This window comes from Balaenoptera ricei, chromosome 1 (assembly GCF_028023285.1).
Source record: "Balaenoptera ricei isolate mBalRic1 chromosome 1, mBalRic1.hap2, whole genome shotgun sequence".
NCBI lineage: Eukaryota > Metazoa > Chordata > Mammalia > Artiodactyla > Balaenopteridae > Balaenoptera > Balaenoptera ricei.
In genome coordinates, this window is record NC_082639.1 from 97,775,419 (window position 1) to 97,793,972 (window position 18,554).

Here is an 18,554-nt window from a genome sequence, read left to right on the forward strand (position 1 = left end):
AAACTTTTATAGGAAGTCCTTTTTTTTTAATGTATATTACCCATAATGAAATCTGCTAAATAAGAAAAGACAACCATCTATCTAAAGCTACTAGGTCCCTTTGTGAATTATCTAGGCCTTTTGTTTTTCTTTCTTTTTGACCTTCTGCTTTGTAATTTTTCACTGCCAACTGGTACTATAGAGTTGGGGGAATACAGACATACCTCAGAGATATTGTGGGCTCGGTTCCAGACCACTGCAATAAATATTGCAATAAAGCGAGACACACAAATTTTTTTGGTTTCCCAGTGTATATAAAAGATATTTTTACACTACACTTTAGTCTGTTAACTGTGCAGTAGCATTATGTCTGAAAAAACAATGTATACCTTAATTAAGAAATACTTTATTGCTAAAAAAATGCTATCATCTGAGCCTTCAGCAAGTTGTAATCTTTTTGCAGTCGTAACATCAAAGGTCACTGATCAGAAATCATCATGACAAATATAATAATAATGAAAAAAGTTTGAAATATTTTAAGAATTACTGAAATGTGACACAGAGATATTAAGTGAACAAATGCTGTTGGAAAAAAAAAGGCACTGATAGACTTGCTCAATGCAGGGTTGCCATAAACCTTTAACTGGTAAAAACAAACAAACAAACAAAAAAAATGCAGTATCTGGAAGCATAGTATCTGCAAAGTGTAATAAAATGAGATATGCCTGTACTCCAAAAAATGCTAAAGTATTTTAGTTGCTTTCAAGAAGTTTGGTTCCACTAAGTGGTGTAATGAAAGAAGAGATTGAAATTACAGGGTAAATGATAATGTAAAAGATTATATCCTACTTTCCTGTTTGCATAGATAACTGAGAGAAGATTGTATGTTCACAGCATGTTTTCTTTTTGCCTCATGTAAAATCATTTCCAGCTCAGTTAATGTTTGTTATTCAGATTTTTCAGTTTTCATTGTGATCTTTCTTTTCCAGTTTTCGTGGTTCTTGGAACTTGTATTGCAGTGCAACTAGGGACAAACCCTGACTGGATGTTTTTTTGTTGTTTTGCTGGGACATTCATGTTCTATTGTGCACATTGGCAAACATATGTTTCTGGAACATTGCGATTTGGAATGTAAGTAACACTTAGTGGTGATTTTGTTTTCTCTTTCAAATATGTAGAATGTTGCTTATAGGTATTTGAGTATTAGGACTTGATTAAATCACTAGTTTAGTAAATAAAAGAAGTTTAAAACTCTCATTATTTTAGCTACTATGTAACGGTCTCAGTCATGTGTCCTTCTGTCACACTTTTTAAAAGGAGATATTAGAACCTCCCAACCAATATTTTTAAAGTAACATGAAAAACAGTAGGCCCTTCACGCATATCCACTGAATTTCCCTCAAATTCATTTTTCTTTTTCCCCACTGTTATTCACCTTAACACTGTGTTTTACTTTGACACATGAAAATGTATTTTCAGGAAAGAAAAGATAGTTTATGAAAGCAAAGAGCAACTCTTTATCTCTAAATATCATAGCTTAATTAGATTTTATTCTTTTCACATCATTTTATTTATGAATCTATAAATATCTAAGCTGTTGATAATTTAGTGGATATGAGCACACCATATAGATTACTACTGCCAACAAAATGCCTAACAATTTAAAAAACGAAATAGAAACTTTCTTCAAACTCCAAAGTGAATAGTTCCTACCTGGTGATTAGTACTTTTCCGTAAATATTAATGAGTAAACCAGTCTTGGAACAAGGTTAAGGATGGAATTCACCAACTGGTGTTTAATTAAGTATCACAGATCCTATTTACACTGCTCAAGTTAGTCTTTTACTTTTTCACGGTGTAGGATTAAAAGATAACTTGAGAAAAGACTCAGAAAACTTCATGGAATATCAAAATAAAAATCTTGATGTCAAATGATAGGAGAATATCTTAACCTAATCTCTCATTAAGGCGAATCATTAATGAATTTTAAAATTTTAGATCACTGATAAACTTAGTTTTCTAGGCCTTGAAAAAGCCAGAACGCATAGAAATTTTTAGCTGTTTCCTACAAGTTCACTTCAGGTGATTTTTGCTAACCTTATTTAAGTAGAATTTAAGATGTTCTTATGACAGTAAATGAATAATTATTAATACTTTGGAGGTTAACTAAAAGACATGCCTTGGAAGAATTTAAAAATAAAGGGATTTAGAGAACATGTTTAAGGCACATCTCAAGTGACAATAGTGGACATGAGTGTCCAGTTGAAAACTGTATGCCTGTGCATTCATCAGCAGTTTATAAAATGATCTATGCTTAGAAAATATTGAAGATATCTGATATTAAAAAAGAGCAGTAATCGAAAATATTATATGCAGATTTTTTCCTCAGTATTTCCATAGCCTTTACATTATCTCAGTAATGTTTTCATAGTTTTTTTCTGCTTAGGTAAAAACCACAAATTATGATAGACTTCTAAGATCACTTGGTTTGCCCTAATTCAAACCCTTATTTTGAAAGCTTATCTAGCCCTAATTTATTTTCTTTCCCTTTCAAGTAAAGCAGCACCAGCTACATGGTGTAGGAACTGAAGGAAGGAAAGAAAATGAACCGTGGAAGCAAGGGAAGAGTTAAATAGACAGTGTTTTTAGGAGTGATTTGCTATCACAACTTTCTTTTTGCCGGTCTTAAAATTTCCCTTGCCGTGTATTCCTTTGATGAAATATGTACTTGAAGAACTGCAAGCAGTTCTATATTGTCAAATCATAAGATGCTTATAGGGGTGTGGCAGGAGATAAGGCTGGAGAAGATCCAGAAAATTGAGGGCCTTCTATGTCCTGCCAAGAACTGAGGGCTTTTTATCCTGAATCTATTGAGAACCTTTGCAGGACCTGAAGCAGGGAAATGACAAAAGTACCTTTTGGAAGTATCAGTCTGGCAACAGTTTGGAGGGTGAATTGGAGTGGGCTGTGACAGAAGTAAGAAGATCCCTTAGGAGGCATCAGCATAATTAAATATGAGGAACAATGAAATCTGAACTAGCACAATGACAGTGCTATCGAAGAGAAAGGGATAGGTTGGAGAGAGACTTAAGAGGTAGAAACTGTAGGACATAGTCTGTATTTGGTTATGGAGAATGAATGAGAGAGCAGAGACTGGAATGACTCCCAGTTCCCCTCCTTGGGTGGTTGGATGGAAGGTGGAGAAAGGCCCTGCAGGGAGAGGAGCCTATTCAAAGGAATAGTTTTATCTAGAACATGTATGTGAGGGATTTTAGACATCCAAAGAGAATGAGAATAGCAGAAAACATAGAGAGCAAGCCTAGAAAGAAGCCCATGAAAATTATTGAACAGCCAGAGTAGGAGGAGGCATACCAGAATGAAAAGCCAGTAGAGGGATGAATTTCAAAAGAGAACAGTGCTAAGTGCTGCCAAGACTCAAAATGAGGCCAGACTGTAGGGAACAGAAGTGAACGAAATAAATAAGCACACAGTTAGTACAGGTTACTTATAAAATGTGTAGCTGGGATGGGAAGGAGCAAGGCATCAGTTAGAGGAGCAAACATGGGCTCAAAGGAAGAAGGGGTTTGTATTTTTAATGGGAAAATTTTGAACATACAGAAGAAACTGACTTAGAAAAGAGATTGAAGACACCTGAAGAAAGGGGGGGGGGGTGATTTATCGAGCTTAGACTGCTAAAAATGCAGGACCCAAAGGAGTAGAGTATCAGGCAGTTGGGACTAGATTAGGAGCACACTCTCCCTCTGAGACTAGTGCTTCCTTATAATGGTGTGAAAAAATATCTAGAAATATCGAGACCAGTTGGAATTAATTTCTCAATTTAAATTAAACATTTGTATTGTAAAGGATTTTTTAAAAATTGACTTTATTTATTTATTAAAATTGGCTGCGGCTTGCAGAATCTTAGTTCCCCAACAAGGGATCGAACCCGTGCCCTTGGCAGTGAAAGCATGGAGTCTTAACCGCTGGACCTCCAAGGAATTCCCTAAGGGATTGGTTTTGATTTGGGAAAACTGTATACAATTTTCTGAAATCTTGCATCCACATTAAAGCAACACCGAATTTAGTTATTTTTACAATTAAAAGCAAGCTACAACCTCCATAGAAATATACTGCGAGTGCTTTACATTTAAGGAAATATCAGAATACCAATGTAATGGAAACATATGGAATAATATAGATATTTCTAAAGTAGTTTTAAAACTGCCATTTTAGATTTCACATTTTTTTTTAAGAGCAGATATAATAGGCAGATGTATAGTAGCTTAAGTATTGAAGTAAAGTTTATATGTGTGGAAGAGAAAGTCCAAATTTTATTTATTTAATTAGGAAAGGTCAATGCTCAAATATAATTTGAGAAAAGAAATTTTTAAAAATCACTTGCTTTTTCTTCCTCCTTAGGGGAAAGCAGCCTTAGGCATCTTAGGAATTTTATTTTAAAACATTTTTATTTTAATTGTTTTATTTTGATATTTATACACGAGTGACAAAAAATCACGAGGTTTCTTTAATATATATATAAAAAATCCAAGTTGTTATATGTTTAATAACCTTATAAAATAATATATTTACCAAAGAAGAAATTTTGTTTGTTTTTCTTAGTCTCCTAATATCCCTATTTTTAGTTTTTAAGTGTACTTGCACAAAAATTGGCATAATAATTTATCCATAACTAAATAATTTTCATTCACAGTCAGGTATTGTGAAAAAACCAATGTGATTTGGATACTTCTTCCCTGAAATTATGAGCTATATCTTTGTTCTGATCACTAAAATCTTGATTTGCTAAAAGCTGCCTTGCACAGAGAATATCAGTACCTGTCGCAGCTAGACAGACCTCTGTTCTGACATTGCTTCTGGAATGAGTAAGTAGACAGCTGATGGAGATGGGTACTGCTCATGGGGACCTTCCAGACCCAGCTTAGACCTTTAGGATTTTTACTAGCTTGGATATGAAAAACTGAGGGAGGGATATGGGCTTAGAGGCTAGAACTTCATAGAAGGATTGGGTTAGTGGAAGAAGAGAAGAATTATGAGTTGAAGCTCATTTGTAAACGTTTGTAAAATATTCTTTTAATGTATATGGATTATATTAAATGGAAGAGTTCACATTTCTTAAGACCTAAACCCTCTATATCCAGATAGTTTTAAATATATAACTTGTAGATGTACGTATAGAATCATTTTTATAAATTAAATGCTTAGAAACCCTAAACAATCTATAATAAGGCTATATTTATGTAAAACATAGGTCTTAAAAAATCTTACACACTGTGAAAGGTAAAACTCTTAAGTTATCGTTTCAGAAAAAAAATACTCTTGTTATCTTTTTGGGAGAGAATAAAAGAAAGGAATTATAATAGATTGAACTCAGGCCAGTGTGTCTTGCCTCAAGTGTTATCTCCAGATTATCTGTATATCAGCTTGGGCAAGGCCCATGACTTCTGTGGGCCTCATTTCCCAATTTGTAACGTAAGAGTTTTGGATTACGTGATATCTAAGGTTCCTTCTGAGAGTCTATTACTTTTACAGATATTATTTCTAGTGTGCTTATTATTTATAGTTATAGCAGACAGAGTATCTTCACTTTATGACATTTTTCAATTCATGCATCTAGGGTTTCACATTTACATTAGCTAAAAAGCCTGCCACCAACATTTATTCCTATGTAAGTAAATAACATCTGGCTTTTTCTTTTCTGTAGTTAATTGAAAAAAGTTAATAGGCTGTGTATTTACTACTAGTAGTGTGACAAATGCAGTTCATCTTCGTATCCAAATAACCTCTAAAGAATAAGTATTCAAAGACCTCCTACTTCCAAGTAATTAAAAACTGTTGTCTGTTATATTGGGTTGGCCAAAAAGTTTGTTCGAGTTTTTCCGTAAGATGTTATAGAAAACCCCGAATGAACTTTTTGGCCAACCCAATACGTAATCCACTTTCTGTGGATTAAGAATTAGGAAATTTTCTATATATAAAATAGATAAACAATAAGGTCCTACTGTATAGCACAGGAAACTATATTCAATATCCTGTAATAAACCATAATGGAAAAGAATATGAAAAAGAATATATATTATATAACTTATATATTTATAAAGTATGTTATATAACATATACGTACTATATATACATATTATATTATTTTATATATACATATTATAATATATACATATTATATTTTATTAACTGAATCACTTTGCTACACACCAGAAACTAACACAACATTGTAAATCAGCTATACTTCAATAAAAAATAAAAGAATTAGGAAGTTTCCTACTGAATTCCTGTATAGGATCTGCCTATCTTTAAATGTTTAGGATTTATCACATGAATTATTAAATACCAGAGATTTTCCTTTTAGTTTCTAGTTTACCTGTTTTGTTTTGTTTTTTTCCTCAGCAATGATTCATTCATTTGGACTCTGCCCATTTAAATTTTATCAAATTATTATAGATAATATCCTAAAACAACTACAGCATTTGTATTAATGTAAAACCTAGATTGTAGTTTGAACTCTCAGATCATCAGGTAAAATCATGGACCTCTTTCTATCTCATTAGCATTCTTCAGTTCTTAATTTTGATTATGTAGTTTTTATTTGAAGCCTGTTCTATACTGCTCCTCTATATCTGTCACCATTGAATTGGATGTTTTAACTATTTTTACGACTAATAAACTAATCCAGTGTAGTAGAGAGTTATAATGCTGATGGGGAATTAAGGGAAGAGAAAGGAAAAGGATAAGATTCTTAAACTAGAGGTTATCAGGAAACAGGATAAGGAAATGGCCAATTTGATTTTTGCTTTGGCCATATCAAAAGAAGTCATACTTTCACTTTCCCTCTTGCCCTTTCCACATCCATGTGGTAATTTTACTGAAATAGCAGAGGTAGGAGCAGGATGAGGTGTGGAGAAGTGAAGTGTATAAGATGATTAGCGGTTTTTCAAGCACATAGATAGATGACTGTCCATTGGGGCTTCTAGGAAGCATTTCTATCCACAGGGAAGTCTGGATAGGTTCTGGCACTGAGGGGACCTATGTCACAGACAGTGTGATTATTTGGCAAGTAGTATTCACCATTCCTAGGTAATTAAGAATTGACTGCATTTTTAGTTCCAGTGTTTCCAGCTGCCTATTTATAAGTCATTTGTTCAGTGTATTACAGTTTTAAATTTTAAACTTTTATACTGTTTTGATTTGGGTAAGAAGTATACCTGTATGCATAAGGATAGTAATTGTACTGTATAAATTGTTTCATTGAATCTTTAGATGTCTTTATAAGGAGAATGCTACATTTTAAATCTATTTTTGCTACCTTGTTTTAGTAGGGCTCTTTAGCAAAAGCTCTGAGTAAAGTTATTTTGAAATGTTTGTTTCCTTATGCATAGATTCGATGTTACAGAGTCCCAGATCATAATTATAATATGCCAGCTTCTCACAGGAACCCTGGGTCCTTGGTTCTGGAACTTCACGGTAACTGCTAGAATATTCATGCTGTCCAGCGAACAATGGCATGAACTCAATAAAGACAGCACCTTTGTCATGCACAGAGTAATTTAAAAACAAAAATTCAAAAGTCTTCTTGTGGTATTTCACAGACAAACAGGTTATTAGAAAACAAATAATTTTAATATATAATAGGGCAATAAAAATCCACCCTATTAAACAAAATTTTTTGAAATATAATATTTCTGGTGATTTGATGCTAAAAACAATTCTCTCTCCCATTTACCTACTGTACCTTGTAACATTTTTGCTCTATGAAATATTTTTGAAACAAATACCTTTCCACCATTAAACAGAACTTTTTCGTATTTACATTTTTAACAAAATAAAGCAAGCAGAGTTTTCCTTAGATAGGTAAGTTGAGAGGACTCTTTATAGTAATGTAGGAAAAATTCTGTTTATTCTCTTAATATTCTTTAAGAAACCTGGTACTAGTTTTTCTGCTTCTATTAAATGATCTTGGTTTAAAAAAAAAAATTTAATGTTAGAAGCTATTCTCACTTCTATTTGTTTTGTTTACTATTTTCCTCTCTTAGTTGTGCTTTAAAAACTAAGTATTCTTAGCTTTTCATGTTACTGTAGTTATTCTTTGAATACCCTCCTTTTTCTGTTTTGTTTTGGTAAATACCTATTTCCTTAATTAATGCTAAGAGAGTAAGTAATAATATCTTTTTTTCTTTCATATTAGAATTGTAATTTTGGCCTTATGACTTTTGAAAGTTTAAAAAGATTTATTAAGAAATGGTTTCCCAGTCGAATTTTCCAGAATCCTTCACACTTTAGTATGAAAAGGTTTATTTACAAGAAAAATAGATTTTTTAAAGAATTTTGCAGTTTAGGGAGTATTGGGGAACTGTTCATATTACAGATCATTCTATCAATACAAGGCTGCGTTAGGTTTTGTGCATTGAGTCCCCATACCCAAACGTGCTTCAATAATATGATAGAAATAGTGAGTCTCTGATAGCAGTTCTTTCTGAAAGGTATCTTGTAGCATTATAAATCCAGTTATTCAATGGTAGTAATGATGGCTTTGGGGACAAATCAGTAGTGAGGGATATCCTACATCATTTTTTCGAATAAACTTGGAATACGGAGTATACTAAAAAGTACTATAGGCATGTTTTAGGAGCAAAACTAAAGCCACTTTCAATTGCATTTACAATGTATTGGCATAATTATTTGTGGGATTCCCACCTAGAGTAGAATAATGTGCATAGCTCAGGATGTGTCATTCTTTAGCACTCCTTTACCCTTAACCTGTTTCTGGTACTTCCTCTAAAGACCTGAAGCTTTATGCTCACTGCAGTTGTCTAGATTTATAATTTTTGATAGCTCATTTATTAATATTAATTAAACTTACAAAAGGTTTTTTTCGACCAATGTTCTAAATGAAATTAATAGTCAGGATACTGACTTTTATTTACCTTCAGCTTGTCTGTCAATGATAACAAAGTACCCTCGGTTTATAGAGCCCTTCCTATTAAAATGTTTCTAGAACTAAAGCATTTTAACATCATGAAAAATGTTTTGGAAATACATTTTTTCTTCAGATATACTGTCTTCACTTTTATCAGTTGCTAACTTGCAGAGATTTTCCTTTGCTTTTAATGTGTGTTGCTTTAACTGATTTGGTGATTGAAATGAAATTGTCAGATGTACTTTCTTTTTTCTTTACAAAGTCAGAGGAAAATATAAGTTTCAGAAAGAGTTGTTCTTTGTCATTTGTTTCCAAATTATTTTAATTTATTAGCATCTAAACTTCCTGTGTTAGCTATTGCCTGTGGTATTCTGCCATTTTAGGGAAAACTGTGTTAGAATGCAAGAACCTTCATCCTGAAACATACAGACATCTTAGTGATAACAAGTTAAAAACATATGACAAATGTTTGTCCCAGTTGATTAGCAGATTAAAAATTAGAAGAGTTTTAGCACTGTGTAGGAACAACACTAATTCCTTTCAAGGCTCTGCCACTTATCATTTCTGTAACCTTTGAAAAGTCACTTACCCTATCTGACCAGATTTCCTCATCTATAAAATGGTGGTAATATTTCCTACCTCCTAGGATAGTTGTAAAGATTAAAAGAGTAAAACATGTTATGTGCTGACTACAGTGCTTGTCATAGTGTTTATAATCATTATTATTATATTTTAAGACCTGTGTTAGTAATTCCCAATAATTTCCAGATTTCTTTCAAAATTGATTGTGCTATTTTGAGAGGAAGAATATGTCCATGATCCCTTTATTTAACTCTGAGATTATTACTAAATGAGGTGAGAGGACTGTTTCCTAATTTTTCTGTTTCCAAAGGTGATAAGGATAGGCTGCCCCCTTAAATTTGAGACCTAAACTTTAGTTCCTCTTAGAGGACTTGTTCTATTCTAGCTTTTGCCTATTTTTCTCTTATTCAAAGTCACTGGGTGGGTTGTTGTTTTGTTTTAGTCTTCTCAGATAGTCTAAAGATCTGTATAGTCACTCGTGGTAGATAACACTGTTTTAAATAATTCAGCTTATCTCAAAAATAGATGCTTAGACTTTCTCTGTATATAACACTTGACTTTAAAATGCTCATAGTTGTCACTCAGCTGTATGGTTAATGTTATTAACGTTAAGCTTGTCATGCCCAGTTTGCCCCTTATGAAGGGTAGGAAGTAAAATATTGGAAGGCAGTATGTTGAATTTCTAGGTCAATCTTCATTCCAGTCTACCAGTACTTCACCCACCCTGGTAAAATATATAATGAGTGCCATATTCTGCTTATGTATAAGTTCCCTAGAACATCAGATCCATTTACAAATAATTGCAAATCTGTAGTTAACAGCAATCTAATCCTTGACTAGGACTCCAGCCCCCTTCAATGACTTCCTAAGCAAAATGCTTCTTTTAAAATAGTAGCTAACAAGTCAAATTGTACAAATCAGAATTTCTGTGACATTGCGAATCTCGCCCTAGTGCGTATTCTCTGTTAAAACTAAGCTAGTAGCCAACCCAGTTACAACGAAATTATATTTATTATGTATAGTTTAATTTAAAAAATTATGTTTCCAAATTAACTGCAAGTATATCTTTGAAATGCATGTGCCATATGTAGATGAAAACTAGATTAAATTGTCTTATTTCTGATATTAAAAATGCTAGGAAATGACGATTAACATGCTTATCAACGCTCACAGAATGTCAGTTAAATCCCTTCACATTCCTCAGTTAATGCTGAGTCTTGTTGGAATTCAAACCAAATGCATTTGTTAGGAATCTCTCTGAACACTAAGAAATAAAAATGAGACATTCAAAATAGAAATTTTCTTTATAGTTAGCTAACTTAGATGGTTTGGAGTTGTTACACCCCTTAATCACTTTTAAAAGCTATACTTCTCATGTAATAACTGTCCTGATCAGGGAACTTTTTAAGCTGTCTTTCTCTGGTGATGAAGCCTCCCTAGGATCCTCACTCCAACTAGAAAGCTTCTATTTCTTGTTCAGAAGTTAAAATTACTCATATTTATTTAGGACGCCTTGATATCTTTACCTCTTAATCAGTTAACCATTAGGATGTTGTAAAGAGTGATGGGCCCAAGGGATTTGTTATGAGTGTTGAAGGTTATTTTCACTATGGACTGCCACATTTACAGCTTCCCTGTCAGAAAAATGGGAGAGCTCAATCTCCACAACTGGTTTGCTTTTCTCCATCTTTCTTCTGTGACAGCCATCAGAATGGGTTGTTTGTTGCTGGCTTGTTGTAGTAATTCAAGTGTGTTCTGACCAGAGTACTCATGGATTAAACACAGCAGTTGGGGAATTTCTTTTTGTCCTTTGACAAAACCTATACTAAAATAAAGTAGAAATAAGAAATTATTTAAGCAATACCAGTCAAGATATTTAAATACTTTCATGGTTATAGAAAATTATGTTTATTATCGTCTAATTTCCCCCCTCTGAAACTATTAGGCTGTGAAAATCTAATGCTATAGTTAAGAGATTTGTTTTCCCATGTCTTTTTTAAAAAGTCACTCTGGTGTTTTAGGTGGTTTTCTACCACATAGCCCTTGTCCGTTGAAGGGCTTATTTTTGGTGTAGTTGTGGAGGTTGATTTTTTTGTTTGTTTTTGTTTTAGAGAAATAGTTCCAACACTTGGAAATATTATCACCCATGTTATTATTTTGAAAATAACAAGTGACTACAGAAATGCCAAATTCCTGCCTTATATAATATTCTCCCTCTAGATAATTATGTCTTTCCTGCATAGCCAAAAAGCATAAAATGAGCCCCCTCCTAATATGTGTTACAGTAAATTCAACCCATATTGAGAGACTTCTTAGTGGAAGGGTGGAAAAATGGACTGTCAGGTATCCACTTCTCTTCTAAACAGAATCATTAACTCTTGTTCACTGTTAATCATTTCTGCCACCTGTCCCACTTAGCTTGCTTAGTTTCTCTCTTTGGGGTTGGCCTCACACTGCATGTTTTTTCATTGACAGTCAAGATTAGAGCCACACATCCAGAAGTGGTGATAGGCAATTCTCATGATTCAGAGCAGGAGGGCTTTATCCTGGAGTACAGAGTATTCCGCTAAATCAGATAATCACACAGGAAAAAATGTTCTTAACTAATTACCAACTGGTAAGTAAGTTTTCCCTGGCTCTCCCTCCTAACATTAAGACATTGTTGATCTAAATTCAGTGATAGTATCTGAACGGTTTACAGAATTCTGTCTTCCAAAATTTCCAAACAGGCTAATCCATAAAAATTTCCCAGGAATCCCAATTTGGGCTTTGTAAAGATCTTTCATGTTTCCTAATCTCTTTTACTTACATTCATCCAAGGTACAAAGATTAATTGCATGAGGTTCCCTCCATTTTTATTTTGTAATTCTATACTTCTGGCCCTTCCCCTCCCAAAAGGCTACTTCACATATCCAGCAAAATGTTGTAAGATGTCTACCCTCCTCCACCCAAGACAGAGTCGATCATCTTTGACACCTGCTTAGTCTCCTGAGTCTGCTACTGAGTGTAATTCCCCTTATTGGCAACATCACTCACCAGGTCAGCTCTACAGATTCTTTTTAGCCTAATTCAGTCCATTTTTTTTTCAATAAATGTGTATATCAAGATAACTACATCACTATATGTTTGCAGCTTAATATGCTTCTATTTAAAAAGCATTCTTGAGCAATCAAAGATAATTTTTTTTAGTTGTGAGAGACTGGTTTCAATCTGGTTATTTATTATGAGCATAAAACTTACATATCTTAAGCTCACATGATAGATTGTCTGCTTGAAGTATCAATTTTAGAAATGGGGTCTCTATTCTGCTCTGGGATTTGAACCCCCTTGCTGTTGTTGCTATCAGTTTTCTTAGATTGACTTTTTTTTTAAGTTTACCTTCTTAATAGATAAATTATTCACTTTGCTTAAAAACTAACATTATAAAAAAGGTATGCAGTGAATAGTCTCCTTCTCATCCTCATCTCCAGCTCTCCAGTTCCCACACTGTCCTCTCCAATAGGTACCCACTGTTCTTAGTTTGCAATGTATCTTTCCAGAAATTTGTTATGTAATTATCGGCAAAAATTAAAATGTAATATTATTTTTCTTCTTTTTTTATGCAAAAAGTTCATATACACATTCTGCAGCATTTTTCTTCACCTAATATAACTTTGATATTTTTCCATGTCACCACTAGAGAGCTACCCCACTCTTTTTTTAAAAGCTACCCAATAGTTGATTGTACGGAAGTACCATAATTTCTATAACTACTCCCTCATTGAGAGATATTTTTAAAGTTTTGCAACTATTAATAATGCTGTAATAAATAACTTTGTACAGACATTTTGTGCAAGCATATCTGTAGGGTAAATCAGTAAAATTAAAAGGCATTTGGATCCAGTAATCTGAGAATGACAATCTCAAGATTATAAAAAGTGCTAGTTTACAGAGGGAAAGGAACACCAGTTTTTGCTTTGCTCCTCAGTCTTCAGAATATGCCCTTACTCTTTTTTCAGACTTTCAGGCTTCTAATTTCTACTGCCCTGTTTTTGTACCAGGTTTGTCTCTTCTTGACTGTTAAGATCATTTTCAGCAACCTCAAAGCTAATCCTTGGCTGCTTTCAGTATCTTCTTTCCAGACGTCTTAAGAGTAGTTGACCTAATAAGCATAAGAATTTGATTGAGAATTGGGTGAATTTTTTTTTCACACCCATATCATGGAAGGCATTAAATGAATATATCTAAAGGGCAGTAAGTTTTGCCAAGGTATCAGAGATTTATGTTACTTTAGTAAAAGCTCACCATTTCTTCCATTTGATACTACAAAGCACTTATTTCAAGATCTCATATTATATAGCAGTACAGTGCAATCCTCTGCTTGACATTCAAAATGTAATACACACACACTTTTTTTTCTTTTCTTTGTTTTTTTGTTTTTTTTTTTGGTGAGAAAGGTTAAGCTGTAGTTTCAGCCCAACTTCAATGAGTCAGAAATTTTCTTTAGAAAGGAGGGGTTTTTATTGCTCTGTGAAATTCATCAAATTAAATTAAAACACTCTGGATTTTATTTGATTTTGCTCATAACAAATTTTTGACACCTCCTTTTCCCCTTTCCTCAATATTTGAGATTTTTTTCTATTGTGCATGATAGAGGAATGCTGCTAAGCTTGCAAGTAATTAACTTGAAATTGTTTTGAGTAATTCTGCTTTTTTGGATTTTTTGTACCTAATCAGAATTGATGTGACTGAAGTGCAAATCTTCATAATAATCATGCATTTGCTGGCAGTGATTGGAGGACCACCTTTTTGGCAATCTATGGTAACTCTGCACATTGTGTATCCCATGTAATGCATGTTGTCTTTTGCTTGTGTTTTTCTAATATAGTATAATCCAGTTAAAGGATGATATGTAAAATTATTTTATTCTTTCTGAAAACAAAAAGTCACAGCAATGATAGGACACAAACTTTTCTTTAGGGCATAGTGAATTTTACTACTTGGAGTTATGTTGTATAGTAGGTCCATTTCAGGGTTATTTTTGAAGGCTATCAGAATTATTATGTGTCATCCTATTTTACAGCTGAGGAAACAGCAGGTAGTGTATCAAGTTAACCAATGACAAGATTAAACCAAATCTTTTATTCTCTTTCTGAGCTACACGAGTCTACTAGTTTCTCCGTTATATGCTTAAAGCTGAATAACAAATTTTGGTAGTAAATTAACTCTGGCCCCAGAACAGAATAAGTGCTTATTGAAACCAGTGCCTTAGGATTGTTTTCACAAGCCAGGACCTTGATTTTCAACTTGACTTGAAATACAGTCACCCCTACAAACACAAGTTCTTTTCCACAAACTTCTGAAAGAGCGAATATAATATATATAATACGGGGGCCAAGAACATAGTCTCAGGAACCAGACTGCCTCAGTTTGATCCTGGCTCCACTGCCTACTGTATGAACTTGATCTGTTATTCAACTCTTGTGGCTTAGTTTTCTTCTCTGTAAAATGAAGACGATAATAGTACCTGTCTTATAAGGTTATTTTGTGTATTAAATGAGTATGTGTAAAGCACTCAGACCAGTGGCTATCAAATAATGAGCCCTCAATAGAAGTTGTTGCTGCTCTTACAGTTGGCATGTTTGCTACTCCTAAACAAACACAGTTCTTAAAAATCAGATTAATTTTAAAGTATAAGGGAAATTTACTGAGCAAGATTTTTCCCTTACCTAGCTCACTTTATGGTGGTAAATTAGATACTTAAGGAAGTGTAATTAACATGCTTCCCGAAGTATCTATTACCAGAAATTGTTTAATGCCTTTTGTTGGGAGGATAGCGTTGTGAGGAGGGAGAAGATGAAGGAATAAAGATAATCCATAGTCAACCAGGAGAATTCTGAAACTGTTCATTCATGTACATAATATCATTCAAAATCACATCTTTTTTTACACATTAGTCTCAAAAGTCAATACTGTCTCTAGTGAAATCTGAGGTCTATAGATAAATACACACTGTATACATATGTATCTATAGATCTCGGATTTCACTAGAATGTTATTACTTTTGCTCTTGTGTAGGTTAAATAGTTAACAGTTATAAATAGCTATAAAACTATTAAATAGTTAATAGTTTTAAACAATTTGGCTGTAGAAGAAGGAAAGAAAAGATTTTCTTTTCCTGAAACTAGGTAATAAAGCCTAAAACCTACCTCCCACTTAATTTTTTTTAATTTCTTCACTATATTGATTATTATTTTCATAGGCTTTGTGTTTTATAACAAAATCTCTCCCCCTCCAAAATTATTTTGCATATCTTACACACATATAAATTACCTTTAATGTTTCAGCATATCAGTAACAAAAAAAATGGGATTTCTGGCTTAATCATCCAAAATCAAGTCAGCATCAGGTATATATCCCTAATTATCTGTATAAGTATGGAGGTACAGAAAGCATTGTTTTCAGTGCAGTTATGTATTCATGCAGGCTATACACACTATCCATAATTTTTAGGTGGTGCCTGGTAGTAAATTTGCTTCAGGTAAACTTGTCACCTTTCTTTATTAGGATTTATACACACAATCTATACATGTACATAACAGATGTAATTTTTTTTTCTTTTAAAAGGATCAAATATTTTGTCCTATCTTTATTGGCAATTAAGATATTATAATCATTCTTTTTTATTATATGTTTTTAAAAAGTAATCTGAGGAACTCTCAGATCCAAGACTGAAATGGAGGTTGCAGTAGGGAAAGAGATTCACGGGCCACTGTCTTATTATTAGCATCATTGGTTCTACTGTTACCATCATTAGAATAAAAGGAAAGGACTTGACTTCTCTGGTGATATTTGGAGGCTTAGAGAAATACTCTGGGTTCTTTGAGCAGATTTCAGTACAGATTCCCATAATTGACTTCAAACCACTGTATTTCTTTTCTTCTTTTATTCTTGGCCCTGTGGGCTCATTGCTGAATATGCTGTTTTGAATTGCATTGTGTTAGTTCAGGAAAGACTACTACATGCAGTGCTCTGATTTATTTGTGTGCCAAAATGGAGAGAAGATATTTATCTAGGGCCCAGCTGTGAAATTTTTATCTCTTTTGAGGTTGAGGCCATAAAATGGAAATTGCCTTCCAAATCCTCATTAAAAGACTTTTACTGATAAATTTAAGAAAGCAGCTTTATAGTAAAAACAAACAAAAACAGTACAAATGTCTTCTTAAAGCTGATTTTAGAAAATCAGCTGTTTTGCAAAGGTAAGTGATTTCTATCTACTGCTTATTGATTACCCATTTCTTGCTTTTTTTTTTTTTTTTTTTTTAATTCAAAGAGATGTTTTTTTACCAAAGGTTGTAGTTAGTTTTTGTTGGTTTTGGTTGGTTGGGTTTTTTGTGCGTGCATGGTTTGTGTTTTGGGGTTCCCCCCCTCCATTTTTTACGGAAAGAAATTATTTTCATGCACAAAAGTTAGTATATGGTTTGCACATTGCAAAAAACAAGACTTTTTTTGTGTATTGCTTCCCTAAAAGAATATATCCTTTTGGGATGTCTTGAAACTATCTTCTATCATATATATAACTCTTTAAAAAAAGAATGTCATCACTTTGGAAGGGACCCATAAAATCCCCTCACAGTTACTTTCACTGACATTTGATTCTTTTAAAAGTAGTAGCTGAGGACTTCCCTGGTGGTGCAGTGGTTAAGAATCCACCTGCCAATGCAGGGGACACAGGTTTGATCCCTGGTCCGGGAAGATCCCACATGCCACGGAGCAACTAAGCCCGTGCACCGTAACTACTGAGCTTGCGCTCTAGAGCCCGCAAGCCACATCTACTGAGCCCGTGTGCTGCAACAACTGAAGCCCACGTGTTCTAGGGCCCATGTGCTGCAACTACTGAAGCCAGCGTGCCTAGAGCCTATGGTCCACAACAAGAGAAGCCACCGCAATGAGAAGCCCACACACCACAACAAAGAGTATCCCCCGCTCGCCACAACTAGAGAAAGCCCACGTGCAGCAACAAAGACCCAATGCAGCCAAAGATAAAAATTAAAAAAAAGAAAAGTGGTAGTTGATTAAACGTGTATTAAACCAGGAGACACCTTCTGGAATCCAGTTAAGGCAAATGGTGGGTGTTACTACAGGTGAAGTTTCAGAATTCATTAGGTAGAACTGAAGACTTGCTATATAGTGTAATTTATTTGTATCTCATTCTTAAACTAAAAGACTTAAGTAGTGGCTTTATACTTAACTAAATCAGACATTATAAACAGGCATTCCCACATTCTTTGGAAGGAAGTATCTAATCTCAAAATGATACTTTCTGTTTCTGCTGAAATTTACAAAGCCTGTAAGAATATTTTATTATGCTCATAAGAAAACTAGTCTAACAGCTTAGTAACTGATACTCTGCATTAATCCAAACGATTAAACCAAAACCTGTGTGCATTTAATCTGGTACACCTGAGAATTTAAGATTTTTTTTAATCTCTGAAAAATGAACTACATTAGATTGATATTATTTGGCTACATAATTTTATGGCATGAATCCAGAGGATTTTACCCTAGCTGTAGAGCAGACACCATGACCCAAGGGAATTCTTATTCTTCCCAGTCTCAAAGACTGTCGACATTCTGGGTAGGCCTGAGATAAAAGCGTTTTTAGTACAGCTTTCTGGCTGTTTCTGTAGAGTGGATGCACTTTGATCACCCTGGATATGTTCCAGGAGGATGAGGACAGAAAGAGAAAGATTGGGAAGGACAATGTGTCCACCCTCCTTGATCTTGAGTGTGAGGTGAAAATGGCAATACTTCTAATACTTTTTAAAAGTGATTGAGTCAGTGCTGATTTTTAAGTGATCACCTGGTGAGACTTGGGGTTCCTCTGACTTCCGCTTTCCCTTCACGTTGCCTCAGATTTTCTTGTAGCTAACTTCCTTTTTCCTTCTTAATGTGGGGGCAAGGTGTGTCTTCATAGTATTTCAAAAAAGACATTCTACGTAGAGAGAGAAAGGGAGAACATCTTAATCTATTTGATAAGTTTATACTGAGCACTTACAATATCCAG

The 18,554-nt window shown here is 33.9% G+C and overlaps 1 protein-coding gene across 5 annotated transcripts in view; it reads left to right on the plus strand.

Moving 5' to 3' along the window:
- The window catches only part of CEPT1 (choline/ethanolamine phosphotransferase 1), a 36,359-nt gene that overhangs the window by 12,962 nt on the left and 4,843 nt on the right, over positions 1–18,554 (plus strand). For 4 of the 5 annotated variants that reach the window (XM_059927558.1, XM_059927549.1, XM_059927566.1 and 1 more), the window contains exons 4-5: positions 969–1,110; positions 14,225–14,309. In XM_059927558.1, the coding sequence (XP_059783541.1) occupies positions 969–1,110; positions 14,225–14,309 (227 nt within the window). Of the gene's footprint in view, positions 1–968; positions 1,111–7,388; positions 7,474–14,224; positions 14,310–18,554 lie in introns of all 5 variants that reach the window. The other variant, XM_059927555.1, reaches the window with a different exon arrangement.